The sequence below is a fragment of the Xenopus laevis genome, chromosome 5L, assembly GCF_017654675.1.
Source record: "Xenopus laevis strain J_2021 chromosome 5L, Xenopus_laevis_v10.1, whole genome shotgun sequence".
NCBI classification, from domain to species: Eukaryota; Metazoa; Chordata; class Amphibia; order Anura; family Pipidae; genus Xenopus; species Xenopus laevis.
The window spans coordinates 130,738,556-130,757,300 of NC_054379.1; the positions used below are offsets into that span (position 1 = coordinate 130,738,556).

The 18,745-nt window shown below is 36.8% G+C and overlaps 1 protein-coding gene across 4 annotated transcripts in view; it reads right to left on the reverse strand.

Annotated features, from left to right (window-relative positions):
- hltf.L (helicase-like transcription factor L homeolog) overlaps positions 1–18,745 on the reverse strand; it is a 30,222-nt gene that overhangs the window by 6,693 nt on the left and 4,784 nt on the right. For 3 of the 4 annotated variants that reach the window (XM_018262146.2, XM_018262147.2, XM_018262149.2), the window contains exons 5-18: positions 16,020–16,120; positions 15,512–15,586; positions 14,201–14,392; positions 13,554–13,634; positions 12,370–12,433; positions 11,515–11,599; positions 11,215–11,294; positions 6,149–6,247; positions 5,852–5,949; positions 5,418–5,561; positions 4,411–4,549; positions 2,066–2,201; positions 1,515–1,694; positions 459–583 (exon numbers count right to left, since the gene is read on the reverse strand). In XM_018262146.2, coding sequence (XP_018117635.1) covers positions 459–583; positions 1,515–1,694; positions 2,066–2,201; positions 4,411–4,549; positions 5,418–5,561; positions 5,852–5,949; positions 6,149–6,247; positions 11,215–11,294; positions 11,515–11,599; positions 12,370–12,433; positions 13,554–13,634; positions 14,201–14,392; positions 15,512–15,586; positions 16,020–16,120 — 1,599 coding nt within the window. 4 annotated transcript variants of the gene reach the window in all.

Genomic DNA, 18,745 nt, shown 5'->3' on the forward strand with positions numbered 1-18,745 from the left:
TACACTGTATAAATTATTTGAATCTTGTTTCCATCAGTCTGGAACTCATAATTATAACAAGCAGGCAGGAGCCATTTTGTGGACAGTTATTAAGACAAGTCTTGTATCATCTCAGAATCTTGTTTGTGCACCAGAATGGGGGACCTGATGTCCATCCCCATGCACTGGCTACATAATTAAATGGTTAAGAGAACTGGGGGAATGTAGTACTTTAACTATACAGTAGAACCGCCATCTTTTGTTTTTCAGGGGACCAGAAAACAGGGTGTAAAATCCAGGACAATGTAAAATCAGGGCAATGTATTAAGGTGGGACCCCTAAACAACAATGTTAAAGGAGGGGAAATTTAAAGTTAGGGGATGTAAAATGTAGGTTCTACTGTATTACCGGTGCTTCTTTTTTGGTAAGTTGGGATGTATTTAGGGTATGCATTCTAGCATCCAAAACTATTTGCTTACCTGTAGAAGCCATAGTAGATAAAGTGCTTGACACAAGATGGGGGTGGCAGCAAAGCTGTCTGAGTCTAAGTAGCACGGCTAAAACATCTGCATAATGTGAGAGTACGGTTCCTTCGTCGACATACCTTAAAATTTAAAAAACATGTACAGCAAACAGTAACCAGTTTCTTTGCTAATGTTCAAGGACTATTTCTGTTATGTTTTGTGTAGCTGAGGATGAGTAGAGTATATCTCATGCAGCCATTACACAACAGTAAGCTTAAACTCTTAACACTCTCAAGCTGTACAGAAAGTCCTGTGTATAAACACCACAATTTCCTTTATTGCTTCCATTAAGACAAGTGTCTTGCTACAAAGTCCGCTTTATATGTGTGAAACTGTACACACATTTCTAATTTTGCTGGTTTCCCTCTAAATAGAAATTGCATCATATCCCTTACCATCTTTCAGTACTAATATAATGCTTGGCTCTGGAGCTACACTCCAGTCACATTCAGCTCTCTTGTAATTTCTAGTCTTTTTTACACAAAAGTTTTATAGAGATTAGAAAAGTTATATTCAGTTACAAAAAGGTACTTAAAGGAGTGGTTCACCTTTAAATTAACTTTTAGTATGTTATAGAATGGCCAATTCTGAGCAACTTTTCAATTGGTCTTACTTTATTTTTTAGAGTTTTTTTTAATTATTTGCCTTTTTCTTAGGTCTCTTTTCAGCTTTCAAATGGGGGTCACTGACCCCCTTCTAAAAAAATAAAAGCTCCGTAAGGCTACATATGTAGTTATATTTTATTACTCATCTTTCTATTCAGACCCTCTCCTATTCATGTTCCAGTCTCTTATTTAAATCAATGCATGGTCACTAGCGTAATTTGGACCCTAGCAACCACATTGCTGAAATTGCAAACTGGAGAGCTGCTGAATAAAAAAACTACAGAAAAACCACAAATAATAAAAAATGAAAACCAAATGCAAATTGTCTCAGAATCTCTCTACAGCATACTAAAAGTTAATTTAAAGGCGAACAACCCTTTTAACTATAAGAGACACCTATTCTTACCTGCTAATAACAGCCTTGCCTTCATTCTTCATAGACTCATAGATTTCTCTTTCTTCCTCTGAAAGCTCCACATGCTGGATGAACACTTTACGCTCTGGTAGATCCAGGACAGGCCTTCCTCTGATTTTACTGGTTTTAGTTCTCCTCAGAGTAATATTTTTAATTAAAGCTTGCAATCGCCTAAAATGAATGAACTGTGTTAGAGTTTTGGGTCATATAAAATCATACAGACAGAGAAATGCAACTGTCAGGCCCATCTCTCTTAGAATAGGTAGTAGGTGCAATGTAAAGGTGAAAGGAGTTCAGTGTTATATTGCTTCCCATCTACTTCTATGAGCCAGCAATCAAGAAGAAGAGAACTTTAATTCTGCACAGGTCTAATGCCATTCTAATACATTCAGAGTCTGCACGGAGTCATGGAATGTCAAGATCCTTTCTTACTATCCAAACATTAAGAGCCACATTTATCAAGGGGCAAATTTTGAATTCATAGGAGTTTTTAAAACTTTCCCCAGCTAATTATCGGTTATTATTATATCTTGTTATCCTACCGAAGTCCGCCTTCTTCTCCAGTGGTGACAGGTCGCTGGATTGTTCGGTGCCACCACTCTCTATCGGTGAAGGGTTTTAGTTTTAAGAAACATATTAGAGACCACAAGTCCTTCAGCGAGTTCTGAATAGGAGTACCTGTTTATTAAAAAAAGTGCATTTTGGCTATAAGCAATGGTACTAATACAGCAACCCAAACAGGTCAACTCAAAGAAGTGCAAAATGACAATATGCAAATCTTTCTTTAAAGGGGAACTATCGCAAAAATTTTAAATAAGCTTCATCATACTGAAAAAAGAAATTTTGTAAATACAATCAAATAAATATTCTGCATTGTTTCTGAAATAATCAAGTTTATCTTTACTATCCCTCTCTCAGCATCTGTTTCTCTTCATTCTGCCTTCTTGCAGCAGTTGGGTGTCAGATATTCATCCACAGTTACATCCAATATATCTTATAGGGGGGGTCCTTTCCTAGCAGATGAATTAGAGCTCACTCAAATAACCGATTCCAGAACAAACAAAATCTAACAAAATAACTGCCTTTTGCACAAATCCTGCATGTAGAGAGACATGATGTCTGGGAATTTTAATAGAGTGATCTCTAATATAATATTTATATGGATTGCATTTAGAATTTTCTTATTTCAGTATGCTGAAGCTTATATTAAATTTTCATTTTCACAATAGTTTCCCTTTAATGATAAGCACTTCCAGAAAACATATCTGTGACAAAAATATCCAAACATTCAGAATGATGATAACGCATTGTAAGCTAGCTTAGTCTGGCTCTAAAGTACAACTGTCAAAATTTCCCAGAAATGTTTATACTGGAACAGGGGAGGACAGGATCTGCAAAAAAGACAGAAGAAAAACACAGAAGAAGGGGCCCAGAGTGAATCTAGCACAGAGGTTGGTTGTATTTGCCTGACTGCACAGACTAGGGGGCAAAATCTATTGCAATGCCTCACTGTGCAGCTAGTTAACCCCCTCTTGCTATGCTCTTGTTTGTGAATTTGAAAATGGAATTTGGGCCCAATATTAGAGAATAATAATAATTAGAGAATTACATTCTGAGGCAATTTGCAATTGGTTTTCATTTTTTTATTATTAGTGTTTTTTTGAAATATTTAGCTTTTTATTCAGCAGCAAGTTTGCAATTTTAGCAAACCAGTTGCTAGGGTCCAAATTACCCTAGCAGCCATGTACTGAATTGCATAAGAAACTGGAATATGGAGAGGCCTGAATAGAAAGATAAGTAATAAAAAGTAGCAATAACAATACATTTGTAGCCTTACAGAGCATTAGGTGGGGTCAGAACATGTTAAGTAAATAAAAAAACGATAAAAAATAAATATCAATTGAAAAGTTGCTTGGAACTGGCTAAAACATACTAAAAGTTAATTTAAAGGTGAACCACCCCAAAACTGCCTATTTAAAGGAGAAGGAAAGCTCCAAGACAGTTTATTGCCCACAGATTAGCCACAATAGTGCAAGCTAGAACGCTATATTTATTCTGCAGAATGTTTTTCCATACCTAAATAAACAGCTCTAGACACTGTCTCTGTTTGTTTAGGATAGAAGCTGCCATATAAGCTTGGTGTGACATCACTTCTTGCTTGAGTCTCTCCCTGCTCACTTACAGCTCTGAGCTCAGATTACAGCAGGGATGGGAGGAGGGAGGGGGAGAAGGGCAAACTGAGCATGCTCAAGCCCTGCCCTGGAGGTTTAAGCTGAAAACAGGAAGTCTGATACAGAAGCCCATGTGTACACAATAGAAGGAAAAAATGACGTGTTTCTTTTGAAAGGGGACTCAGAGCAGCATTACTTTGAGGGTTTACTGGGGTATTTATATAGACCTTTCTGATAAAGCGTACTTAATTTTAGCCTTTCCTTCTCCTTTAACGTGTTCACAGCCCTCAGATGCTCGAGCAGGTCTTCACAGAGGGCTATGTTATTACTGCAAGGCTATCTACAAGGCATTTTTGACTCTCACTCCGGCGATGGACTCCACAAACATCTTTTCTATGACATCCCTATTTTTAATACAATTTGGTCCTTAAAACGAAAGTTCATCAGTTATGTGTTAGTTTGACAACTGTGCATTACTGTATATAGCAGAGTAATGCTTACACCACATAGGGTGATCAGTGCTACTTGCAGCTGGTTAGCAGTATTTATTACTGCCTATTACAGGACAAGATGGACTAATTCCCCACAGAAAAAGAAACCCGTTTTTTAGCCATTTTAAAGCCACTAGTCTGACGTTAGGCTGATATTTAACAAAGGTTTTTAAAAGTATTAGGTCTGAAAAGAATTCTAATTGCGGAGTATTGTGTTTATGTTACCAGTTAATATCCATCTTCTCTGGGCCTCCAGGCTGAGTACCGCTTGTGTTTGCTGTGCATTTGGATTTCGTATAGTATGCCCTTCATCCAACACCACTCGCAGCCATTTCACTTTGTGCAGAGGGCTCTCACTTCTGCTCTGAAAGAAGAAAAAGTGTGCTTTGAAAATCCCAGTTTAATGAATTTTAACTCCAGGTTGTAAACCCAACAAAATGCAATCAGAAGGGGTTTAAGGCAGGATGAGCCAATAAATAAAAGGTAAATATAGATGGAACAGTAATTTTAGGAAGGAGGTGCGTAATAAAGGTATTTGGGGTTTTTCTACCAGCGGTCTGTGTGTTGCCTCACCTGACCAGAGATACTACAACTCTAACTGTAACAGGAAGAAGTGTTGAAGCAAAAGACACAACTCTGTCTGTTAATTGGCTCATGTGACCTAACAAGTATGGTTTGTTGGTGTGCACAGTGAATCGTATGATTCCATGGGGCGGCCCTTATTTTTTAAAACGGCAATTTTCTATTTATGATTACCCAATGGCACATACTACTAGAAAAGTACATTATTATGAAAATGGTTTATTTACATGAAGCAGGGTTTTTACATATGAACTGTTTTATGCAATATCTTTTTATAGAGACCTATATTGTTTGGGGGTATAGTTTTCCTTTAAATTCTGGTGGGATTGAAGCAGCTGAAACCAACAATTAATGGAGGGCACACATTTAGCAAAGGGTGCAAGAGTCAAGGCTCTTATCCAAATAGAGCCATACAATACTCCAAGCCATAAAAGTTACTCTGCACACCACATCATTACTACAGACACTAAAAGGGATTCTGTCATGGCTTATATGGTGTAGTTTTTATTTCTAAATGACACAGTTTACAGTTTGCAAATAATATACTGTACAATAAAACATTTCATCGCTGCTACTCTCAATTACAGCTCATGGCATTTTGTCTGCCCAGACTATATACACAAACCCAGGGAAAATGCCAATATACTTACTCCATAATCAGAACTGAGGACACTGTAGGTTGTTACTACAACATCTTGTTCTGACAGGACTTTTGGGTCTTTGGTACGTTCGGGACCATAATAAATATATATATTCAAATGCACCTCTGGCTTTATATGCTGTTCAAACTGATCCTAGGATGAAAAGAGATAAAAAGATAAAGATACATACACTATATATTATAATATATATACACACATATAGATATAGATATATATATATATATATATAGATATATATATATATATATATATATATATATATACACACATATACATATACATACACATTCCAAGGCCACTGCACACGCTTGCCAACAAGCAATAATCCTCAAGAAAGGTCCCGATAGAGGACCGAAACGTCGATATATATATATATATATATATATATATATATATAGCCATAAACTATAGGAAATACATACAATCCAGTTACTCAGCACAGATAATGGGCATATTATAAGCGTTGTTCTTCGACGCTCTTCTGGTCCAGCCTTTGAAATGGACTGTGAAACTGTGACCCCTGAGAAAGGGAAAATGTACAGTATAATATGTATATGGGAGTGCAAGCATTAGCACTGTATATAAGGCACACACATTACATTAATACGTATTACACTGAGGACACATACAGTATTGTACAAACATGGTTTTCTTTACTGGTACAGCCATCTCGTATTATATATCCTCATCAGTTTTTGGAAAGATGAATAAAGCAGTACCTTTTTTGTGTTTCTGTTTCCTCACTGTAGTTGGAAAGCCAGAAAGAGCATTAGCAAACGCATCATCATCATCATCATGGAGAGTGCATTGGGCTGTAGCTGGATCACAACAAAATGTCATATATTCAATATAAAAGAGATCAAATGGATTTGCTCACTACTAAAACTGCTGTCAGGTGAAAAAATCACTGATGATTTTCACATTTGTGATTTGGGATCCATTATCCAGAAACCTCCGAATTATGGAAAGGCCATCTTCCATAAACTCCATTTTATCCAAATTTTTAAAAAAGATTTCCTTTTTCTCTGTAATTAAACAATACCTTGTACTTGATCCCAACTAAGATATAATTAATCCTTATTGGAGGCAAAACCAGCCTATTGGGTTTATTTAATGTTTTAAGGATTTTCTAGTAGACTTAGGGCAGTGATACACCAGGAGATTAATCTCTAGCGATAAATCGCTGCTTCTCTGGGCAACTAATCTCCTGCACTCTCCAGTAAAAAGCTTTCCCATAGCCAATAATGTGAATCGCTGGTGGTAAAACCCATGTGTCGCTCCAGTCTCCCAAAATCACTTCAAGTCTCCTCTTGTAGCGATTTTGGGAGACTGGAGCAACACATGGGTTTTACCAGCAATTCCCATTATTGCCTATGGGAAAGCTACTGGAAAATGCAGATCAGTTGCCCAGAGAAGCAGCGATTTATCACTAGCGATTAATCTCCTGGTGTGTCACTGCCCTTAAGGTATGAAGATCCAAATTACGGAAAGATCTGTTATCTGGAAAACCCCAAGTATTCTGGATAACAGGTCCCACACCTGTACTCAGAAAATCTCTCTCATATACCGGTATATGATACATTATCTGGAAACCTGTTATCCAGAAAGCTTTGAATTACATGCACTGAATCCATTATTTGGGATTCGGCCGAATCCGCGAATCCTTGGTAAAAGATTCAGCCGAATACCGAGCCAAATCTGAAAAAGCCTGGCGAGGCATTTTCAGGCGACTGTTGAAAAGCGCATCGCCTCGTGTGGTTAGCACAGGCGTTTTTACATAGGCGCCCATACAAAACTGTCGCCTGCGCCGGTCGCGGCGACTGTCGCGGCGCTTTGTCGCCGCGACCGCAAACGCGTCGCTATCTCCCCGTGTGGAATAGCCCTTACTGCTGTACTGCAAGTTGGAGTGATATCACCCCTCCCTTTTCCCCCCCAGCAGCCAAACAAAAGAACAATGGGAAGGTAACCAGATAACAGCTCCCTAACACAAGATAACAGCTGCCTGGTAGATATAAGAACAACACTCAGTAGTAAAAACCCATGTCCCACTGAGATACATTCAGTTACATTGAGAAGGAAAAACAGCAGCCTGCCAGAAAGCATTTCTCTCCTAAAGTGCAGGCACAAGTCACATGACCAGGGGCAGCTGGGAAATTGACAAAATGTCTAGCCCCATGTTAGATTTCAAAATTGAATATAAAAAAATCTGTTTGCTCTTTTGAGAAATGGATTTCAGTGCAGAATTCTGCTGGAGTAGCACTATTAACTGATGCGTTTTGAGAAAAACACGTTTTCCGATGACAGGATCCCTTTAATTTGTGATGAAAATTCACATGATTTCCCTACCTGCCCCTAATTTACATATGCAAATTAGGATTCGATTCGGCCAGGCACAAGGATTCGGCCGAATCCTGCTGAAAAAGGCCGAATTCGAACCAAATCCTGAATTCGGTGCATCCCTATCCCATAGACTCTATTTTTACCAAATAATCAAACTTTAAAAAACAATTTCCTTTTCCTCTGTAATAATAAAATAGTAGCTTGTGTTCGATCCCAACTAAGATATAATTAATTAGGAATGCACCAAATACACTATTTTGGATTCGGCCCCGGGCAGAAGGATTCGGCTGAATCCGAATCCTGCTGAAAAAGACCGATTTCTGGATTCGGTGCATCCCTATAATTAATCCTTATTGGAGGCAAAACAATCCAATTGGGTTTATTTAATGTTTAAATGATTTTCTACACAGGTCCCAAGCATTCTGACTAACAGGTATCATACCTGTAATATAAAATGATTTACTATACAGTATGTACAAAATGTTAAGCAAGTTTAACTTTTAACGGTTTGTTCAAGAACAAACATCAATAAGATAGAGAACTTTCCTCATCTGTAGATGCAGATTTTATTACAGTTTATCCGATCCGCCATGTAATAAAGGGGGGATTTATCAGAGGCTAAATTCTTTATAAATGAACTCTAAAATGACTGGAAGGCATGTATTGGTTTAATGATCTCAACTGTGTGAGTCTGAGCCAAGGAATGAAAAGCAGTCCTATTTGCATGCAGCATTTGTTAAAGAGTGTGGCATGAGCCCAAATGTGAACTGCAGCCAGTACTGTACGAATAGAAGTATAAACATGTTTAACAGTGTAAGCTTTGAGTAGAGTCACAAAGAGCTCACTGAACATCAAGTGCTGACAGGAGATGGAGAAAAAGCCTCATCGCTAGAAAGTAGTTAAACAAGGAACATTTGAGAACCCATTTGACAGCCAATGAAAACACAGAACACGGAGAACTCCCAATAGAACTGCTGTTAAATGAGGTATATAGGTATGGGACCTGTTATCCAGAATGCTCGGGACCTGGGGCTTGCCGGATAACAGATCTTTCTGTAATTTGGATTTAAGTCTACTAAAAAATCATGTAAACATTAAATAAAAACCAATAGGCTGGCTTTGCTTCCAATAAGGATTAATTATATCTTAGTTTGGATCAAATACAAGCTACTGTTTTATTATCACAGAGAAAAATGAAATCATTTTTAAAAACATGTAATATTTAGATAAAATGGAGTCTATAGGAGACGGCCTTTCCTGAATTCGAAACTTTCTGTACAACGCGTTTCCGGATACGGAAATCCCATACCTGTATTATGTGGTCTGCATACTTAGGAGTGACTACTACATATACAAGTATGGGACCTGTTATCCAGAATGCTCCGAACAACAGATCTTTCCGTTAATTTGGATCTCCATACATTAAGGGGCATATTTACTTTGAATTCAAAAAGACCAACCGAATAGAGGTTGAAGTGGTCAGTATTCGAATCGTATTCGAACAGCGCCTTCGATCTACTTCGATTCAAAGTTTTCACCAAAAAAACTTTGATCTCTCAAACTCCACCAATTGCCTCCATGTAGGTTCTAGGAGGTCCCCCATAGGCTAAAACAACACTTCGGCAGGTTTTAGGTGGCGAATGGTCGAAGTCAACGTTTTAAAGAGACAGTACATGATAAATTTCGATATTCGAATTTCGAAAGTTTTTTTTCAACTTCGAATCGAAGTTGGACTATTCCCTAGTCGAAGTACACAAAAAATAGCTCGAAATTCGAAGTTTTTTACTTCGAAAATTCCCTTCGACCTTTGATAAATCTGCCTCTAAAGGCCCCCATAGACGCGACGATTCTTCTTTGCGAAACGACCGATTTCAGCGCAGCCCGACCGATTCGTCAAATTATCGTGCGGTTAGTGGGATTCAAACGATCGAACATCTTACGATTTTTCGTCCGACATCTGCCTGGAAATTGATCGGCCAGGTTAAAAAATCTTTGTCGGTCCCAGTACAATCTATGGATGTTTGCAGGGCCAAGCAGGCAGCTCCCCTTTGTTTTCCTGGTAAATTGGTCGTTTTAGTTGATGGACAGTTCGAACGTTCGTACGATGGTTCTCAGAAGATCTTGGTCTCACGATGTGGATTGGATCTGTTGAAAATCTGTACATCTATGGCCAGCTTAAGGCTACTAGAAAATCATGTAAAAATTAAATAAACCCAATAGATTGGTTTGCCTCCAATAAGGATTAATTATATCTTAGTTTGGATCAAGTACAAGGTACTGTTTTATTATTACAGAGAAAAAAGAATTTTTAGAAATTTGGATTATTGGGATAAAAGAATGTCTATGGGGACGACCTTGCCGTAAGTTGGAGCTTTCTGGATAACAGGTTTCCAGGTAACGGATCCCATACCTGTACACGTGAAAGCAATGACAGACTTCAGCTGCTTTTCGCTCCTTATTTTTTTAGAAGAATGAAAATGTGTTGCCAAAGTGCCAAAAGCAGACAACAATAGACTGTACAAGCGCTGACACAATCAAACAGCATAAATGACATTGAAGCCAAACATCGGGTGTTTTGGGTGCATTGGAGCTGCAACTGAAGTAGCAACATCTGCCATTGCCCTAAGGGGCCATTATAAACTGACTTTTTTTTCTGTAGAATTGTGGTTGATATAGGAGAACTCCAATTCTGACATACTTTCATTGTAACTTACTATACAATCAGTGATACTTACTGAGTTGGTCCTGGAAATTACAAACCTTCGTATCCGACTGCACCTTCAGTGACAAATGCCATCAATTAATGGCAAGGGCCAGTGCTGGCTTCTTAATATATAATATATACTGAATTTTATGGGGCTCATTTAACAACACTGGGCAGTTACCCATAGCAACCAGTGATTAGTTTTTTAAAGCCAACTGCAAGTGGAACAATGAATGCAACAATCTGATCGGTTGCCATGGGTTAATGCCCATGGGCAAATTTGCCGGGTGTCGATAAATGACCCCACTGTTTCCTTTCTGTTCCTTGACCGTCAACGTAGATTTCAAAAAGGTTCACCAGCAGTTAAAATTTTCCTTTGGAACATACTGACTGCAGTCTGATTGTGGATGGTCTGTAGAAACTGCCCTAATGAGTGTCATCCACAGACGTTCACCAGAGAACCCTGCAGAGAATGGTTCCTAAATATACACTCGGGAAACATTGATGTTCTGCATTTGTTTTATTTTTCAAAGCATCCATTATGATTTCAGGGTTAAAATAAAATTTTGCATTTGAATCAGTGCCCTTTAAACTCTGGGGCAGCTATCTAGAGAACGGACTACCTTCTCCAGCTTCCCACCAATCCTTCAGAAAAAAGCAAGATCTAACATAAAGCCTGTGGTTTTTCTGTATAGTTTACCATTAAAGGTTATGTAACTAGCTTTATTATTTTTAATTTACCTTTCACTTTTCTTGGAAGCCACCCTTCATCCTCTTCAGAACCACTACTGTAAGTGTATTTAGCTTTGCTGGCTTTCTGCCTGATAAGAAAACAAATGTCAAAAAAAGAAAGTTACACTCTACGGCATTTTTTCCACGTTCTGTTCCAGGGAAAAGTTTCAGTATGTGTGTGCGCATACAAGAATGTGTGATAAACCCCTTGTTCTTAATGTGTTCAACAACTATATGGGACAAGAAAACTGTATATAATTATGCACAAAGAATATAACATTTAACAGCATATCTTGCTCTATGAATTACCTTTTAGGCCGACTGCTTGATGCTTTTTGGGACAGAGTTTCACTTTTCTCTTTGTTGTTTGTAGAACGTTCATTTTTCTTGGCTGCTTTAGAGAGAAATAATATGTAGAGTGATGAGAAAAACAATATTTTCTATTAGTCCACTTAGAAACATTATCCAAAAAGCTCCAAAATATGGCAATGTCCTACCTGAACAAACGATTCTCATTTTTTACAGGTTTGCTTTTTTCTCAGCAAGAAGACAGTACCTTATATTTGATGTTAAAAAATCTAGAATATAAATATGTGTAAGGCAAAACAATCCTCATGTTTAAAAGTCTGTTAGTAGCTTTGATGCTGGTGTACTTATTGCTGCCACTTATTTGGAAAACCTGGAGTAGCAGCCTACTGCCAGTGTATATTAGGCAGGAGAATTATACAACCTTGCTTGAAACTCCAGTTAAGAAGGCACAAATTTAGGAAACCAATGAAATAAGTATAAGGTTATGTCAAAAAGCGCTATATCTGAACTGCAAAAGATGGCAGATGCGCTGTGAATGTATGCGGCCACAATGTAGGAGTAGTACTTATCTGGCACCTTCATCTGATGCACACATCCTGCAAGGTCAAAGCACATCAGATACATTCTGGCCACTGACAATTGTGCATAGGACCTGTAGTCAATGCAGATCACTTTAAATGCACAGAAGCTCCGCAGCCATGAGGTTTAGGGGCCTATTTATCAGGCAGCGTAAAAATAAAACACACCTTGATAAATTTGGCATTTCTGTGTTAATCATTTTAAACAGTATGTTGTATTGTAAATGGTTAAATCCAGTGATCCCATAACCCCCTGGCAAACTCCTCGAGACCTTACCTTTAAACTGTTTTTGTGACAGATTAGGCTTTGATAGATCACTTTCCACTGACATTTGCTGTTCCTGAACATCAAAAGAAACGTGCACAGTTCTTAGTACAAAACATTCTGAATTTGTGAACATAAATGATCATGTATAATGTAAACGAATATTCTTATTATGAACTGCTGACAATAGAGGTTAAGAGGAAAGAACAAATAATAAAATATGTGGCTGCATACATACAGTTTGTATAATAAAGTGAATAAGGTGTCACTGGCTTAAAGCAAATTGTCTATTTTTGCATAGAGCACATATTACTAGATAAGCATTAAGATTAGAAGGAAGCATTAACATTCATTTTAGGCTCTTAGTTGGTGAGCAATTATTTACATGAAGAAGTGGTGATGATTAAGTAAGGCTGCGTTTCAACAAGCGCATTGTACTTGCATTTACTACAATGCAATGGACCCTAGGATTTAGGGCAAAATGCGACGGTATAAGTTTGGGATGTAAATACAAAAAACAATATTGCAGGTTTGGATCTTCATACCTTAAGGGGGTTATTTATCAAAGGCCGAATTTATCTCAATATTTTTCTGATCAAATCCGCTCTGGTTTTTTTACACTTATTTATTATTACATTTTCCTGAAAATTTGCTTTGCAGGTAAAAATCTGATTTTCACAATTTTTCCGGATTTTTTCATCTGATTTTCACGATTTTTTTTTTTTAATTTTCACCCGAAAATTCTGAAAACTTCAAGGTATTGCACGAAACCCAACGCACATCAAAAAATCATTGGGACTTTTCCCATTGACTCAGATGCAACCTCGACAGATCTGAGATGCTAGATTTTCTGATTCTGACTTTTCCATCCTCAGGGTTTAATAAATCCCGAAAAATTTGTGACTTTTTAAAAGTCTGAATTTATAACAAAAAAAAACTACTAAAGAATCATGTAAACATTAAATAAACCCAACAGGCTGGTTTTGCTTCCAATAAGGATGAATTATATCTCAGTTTGAGTCAAATACAAGGTACTGTTTATTTTTACAGAAGAAAATCATTTTTAAAAAATGTGGATTATTTGGATAAGATGGAGTCTATGGAAGATGGCATTTCTGTAATTTAGAGCTTTCTGGATAACAGGTTTAAAAAAAAATCCTCTTTAACATAAAACCTCCATTACATAAAATACTCACTTGCTTCGTTTTTTCAGTTGGCAATGGACGACCATCATAAAAGTTGGTAAGGATAAGTGCTATGACTGACAGAGTTTTACCCTACAATGACAGATACATAAATATATCTATTAGTCAAATCCACTTCCGAAAGGGTTAAATGTAGACAGTCTTGCTTCATCATAAAGAAGGCAATGGTTTCTTAGCATTAACTACCTCTGCAACATCAAATGCAAATATACAAAAAGCACCTGATAAAGATGCCTTTATTTTATTGCAACATAGTGAGCACTTTGAAAAAGTCTGTTAAGACACCAGAAACCTTGCATTTTTACCCTGCTATATAGTGGCATGACTTTATACTAAAGATGGTTTTATGAACTGCTTCTCTAACTGCTTGTTCCACTCAGTTACAGCCTGGCACTGTCTAGGACAGAGTAATATTTGAAACCCTGAATGTATATATACTGGTTCTAGCTAAAGCAAACTTGTGCAATGTTATCTGATATGAAATGGACTAGTACACTTATTAAAATGGAAAGGGAAGATAATAATATGCAAAGTGAAAAAAATTCCGTACAAATTGTTAAACTTCTGGAACTCTACTGTTATTTAGTTTCAGCTTGGAATAGGATCAAGTGGGATCTGTCTGTGATAGAAATACTTACCAGGCCCATGTCATCTGCCAAAATCCCTCCTCTCACATTCTCTGGCTTTTGTTTTTCTGCAAAATTGGTCAGAGTATTGTAATACAGATGATTTCTCTCTTCCCAGAAAGGAGGCAATTCTTTAGTGTTCTCGCGTGAAACCATCCAAGACAACGCTTGCTTTTGGTGAGAAAGCAATTTTGTTCCTACCACCTGCCAGAAAATAATAACAAAAGAAACAAAGTTAAACTTTTTTAACTTGAATCGAGTTTTTCTAATTTGAATCAAATTCAATTCGAGTTTTCAGGTCGATTCAATTAGTCCAACCAGACAATCGGGAAGCACTAATAAACAGCTTTGTCCAAATTTGACACCATGTGGAATACATAAAAGGGGGTGCCAGGTAATGTGACACAGCAGGAAAGATGAAACCTTAAAAGGGTTGTTTCACCTTTAAGTTAACTTTAGTTATGATATAGACAGTGATAGTCTGAGACAATTTGGTTTTCATTTTTTATTATTTGTGTTTTTTTTTTATATTTAGCTTTTTATTCAGCAGCAATCTGGTTTCTAGGGTACAAATTACCTTAGCAAACATGCATTGATTTGAATATTTGAATAAGAGACTGGAATATGAATAGAAGAGGGCCTGGATAGAAAGATAAGCAATCAAAAGAAGCAGTAAAATAAATTGCTTGCTTTACAGAGCATTTGTTTTTTAGATGGGGCCCCCATTTGAAAGTTGGAAAGAGTCAGAAGAAAAGGCAAATAATGAAAAATATAAAAACAAAAGTTAATGTTAAGGTGAACCACCCCTTTAAACTAATTGCCTCTTCAGACTAGAAGAAAAGAACTTTTATTTGAAGCAACGTAGAGGGTTCTTCACAGTCAGGACAGTGAGGTTGTGGAATGCACTGCCGGGTGATGTTGTGATGCTGATTCAGTTAATGCCTTTAAGAATGGCTTGGATGATTTCTTGGACAGACATAATATCAAAGGCTATTGTGATACTAAGCTCTATAGTTAGTATAGGTATGGGTATATAGAATTTAATTAAAAGTAGAGAGGGGTGTGTGTATGGATGCTGGGTTTTCATTTGGAGGGGTTGTCTTGATCTTTGTAACTGTAGGCATTCTGTATATATGTATACTTCATGTATGAATACTGTATGTATGTATAAATGGTCTATGGAGGAACAAAAGAGAACCATAACATGACCTATGATTTTTGTGTGGAGGCTTGGGACATTTTTAATAAATAAAGAATAAAAATAATCAACTTCTCTACCACCATTCAGTAATTTATTATAATTAAAAACAAGATGAAGTTTACCTCTGCAGGTTCTAGCTCTTGTGTTTTGTCATCTTCTTTTAAATCTTCAAACAATTTGTCAAATTCAGTTTTTAGCTAGGACAAAATAGTGTTAATGAATACAGTTTGCCGGAAACATTTTCAATCCCATCAGCCACACATATGCACCTATTTTCTTGAGCCAGGAAATTAGTATACAGATACTGGAAAACCCCTCAAAGTAAAAAAAAAAGCACTATTTTTGCATTGTTATGCTTCCACGGTCACAGACATCTAAATATCATTCTTTATAAGATACAATCTAATCACAGATTGGTTTCTATAGGTTAATATCCAAGTGTAAACTTGCAAAGCTTTGGTAAAAAAAAGTCCAACTATCCCCTTACTTACCAGCAATGTAGAAACAATGTCACCAACACCAAAGTTATAGAATGTAAAAAAAAAAAAATGACATGTGCCAGGCATATCTCCATTATTTCTATTTATACAACAGGACACTTGTTTAACTCAACTAAGTTAGAATACTAACTTGTTCAGTAGTCATTTGCATAGCTGGAAGAGTCGGAGCCCTGAAGCTGGGGCCAGCTCTCTCTGACTTAGATTTTGATGATCCATAACCAAGCTGTGAGCCTTGAAATAAATTTAAAAAAAAAATAAAGAAAAATTAATCCTACATTTGGAACACTTTCACGGTCTTCAAACTTATGACACACACTACAGTGAGTTATTCTTGATTATAGTGATAAAATCATTGGTTTGTGTGCCTATTTATTTGCACTGTGGCAACAATGACAGTTTGAAAACTGCCCCCTACTCCAGTTGGCAGGTTGTCCAAATGAAGTAGCCAGATCCAGGGGAGGGAATGTCAAATGCTTGTTGATCCTGTTTCTGCCTTTTGCTCCAGGCAACAGAAGTGAAGGCACATTTGAGGTTTGTGAGCAGATAAAGTGGAGGAAGGGGCAAGTATTGAGATTCAACCACTTTTTGTTCATAACGACAATAACGTTAATGATGCAAGACTCTATAAATCTTCATCAGGCAGAACTGTTTTAAGTGGGGTTTTGCCAAATGAGCATGGGTGTGTGGGTATAATACAGGTATGGGATCTGTTATCTGGAAACCAGTTATCCAGAAAGCTCTGAAATACTTAGACTCCATTTTATCAAAATAATCCAAATTTTTAAAAATGATTTCCTTTTTCTTTGTAATAATAAAACAGTAGCTTGTACTTGATCCAAACTAAAATGTATATATATATATATATATATATATATATATATATATATATATATATATATATATATATATATATATATATATATATATATATATATATATATACACACACACACACACACACACACACACACACACACGACGGGGGAATTGTGGAGGAAAAGTTGTGCAGGCCACACTTTACCCACAGATTCCTGCCCCCCTTAGTGGAGTGAGCAGTTTCTAAGTGCCCATGAGGCCCTTCTAGAAACTGTTTCAAGGTTATGTGTAACATCTGCCGAGTAGGTTCTTATCAGTGTACTGTATTGTTTATGTATTCTTGTGCCTAGGAGAATCGTCCCTGAGCTAATCTACAGCTATAATCCCCATATGATTTAATTGGACACTGAAACATTCTGCTCATCACTGCCTTGTACTCCCTATCACCTCCCTTCCCATGATCAGAGGGTATATAATGTCTAGTCAATCACCTCGGAGTTCCATTTAGGGATGCACCGAATCCACTATTTTGGAATTGGCTTTGTGTTTTTATATGGAACTCCTCGGTAATTTAAAACCTCCTTATATTTTACAATAGGGGGTACTTTATATCAAAAGCATATGGTGTTTTTGGACATTGTTGCATGCTGAATTTTTTAAGTAAAGTACCAAAGCACCCCTGTCACTCCCATACAATTAAATACAAAAATCCCAGAAAGCTTTTGTTGCCTCTTACAAATGTATGCTATTTAAAAGTTGTTTAGAAGTCTCTCGCTCCCATTACTACCTCTGGTGTTTGTCTTATGTCATAATGTTTTTGCTGTTGGAAAAAATATCTAATCTGCCCAGTGTTGCCCTTTTTGTCTAAGCAGCATCCAACTTTCAACGTGTGTGTAGTGAGCATGTGTATTGCTATTCATTGTGTGTATTCGTTTTGTACGTGTTATTACATATGGGTGCCTCCATTATAGCTATTTTTGAATATGGATATTGTGGGTAGGCAAGAAAATTATCTTTGCAGTCCCAGAAAGCCTGCAAAGATAATTGGATTACTGCAAGCACTCAGAATTTACAGGGTTAATCAACTGTTCTGCTGACAGTAAGCTGCTTTCAGTAAGAGCCTGGTGGATTTGGGAGTGTTAAAGTACCTCCAGGTGTCACTTAGTCATTGATATGTAATAAACATGAACACAATCAACACATATAAATATGTTTGAGGTTATTATCATAATTATTAACACATTTGTTTAATAACATACACAACCAAACTATTGCTCACGCGATAATATGGATTCTCAAATTTTGAGAAAAACTTGCAGAATCAACTCCAAACAGCCTGCAGGCGTTTTTTTAAGACAAATAGTGGATATGCCAAATACTAAGACACTCTATTTGTAAATACTAACAATTTTTTAATTAATATTAGTCAGTATGCAAACTGGTATATATTTACAGTTTTTTTTAATATAGTGCTGTTATGTAGTCTGCACTTCACTTTGAAATAATACAATAATAGAACAGACAGGTATCAATGCAATAACAGAATATAAGTACAAAAATACAATTATACTCCATATTAAATTCTAAGAGCCAGTTTGAAATTGATGTGAAAAGCTCCTAATTCAATCCTAGATTTTCCCATGGAGTCAGAAGCAATTAAATGAAAAAAACTTATATTGCCGTTTATATAAAACGGCTATGGGGAAACAACAGATTGTAAGCTGTATGGGGCTTACAGTGATCAAGAGATTGTCTTTAAGTTTAGCTCTGAAGATGAAAAAAATACATGTATTGCATTGTGAAATTGAGGGATTACTTTTGTCAATATTACATAGAAGAAAGTCAACAGGTCATGACTGTTATGTTAATATAAATCGGAAAACAACATGGAAGAGTTAAAGATAACCCCATGATAGGTCTGAGTAAAAATTAGTATTCGTTTTGCATAACTGATGAAATAAAAAGTACTTCATGGTGGACTTTTGCCCCCTAGAAATGAATACCATGTAGAAGAGCAGTAATGTAGTCTTTTATTATTCC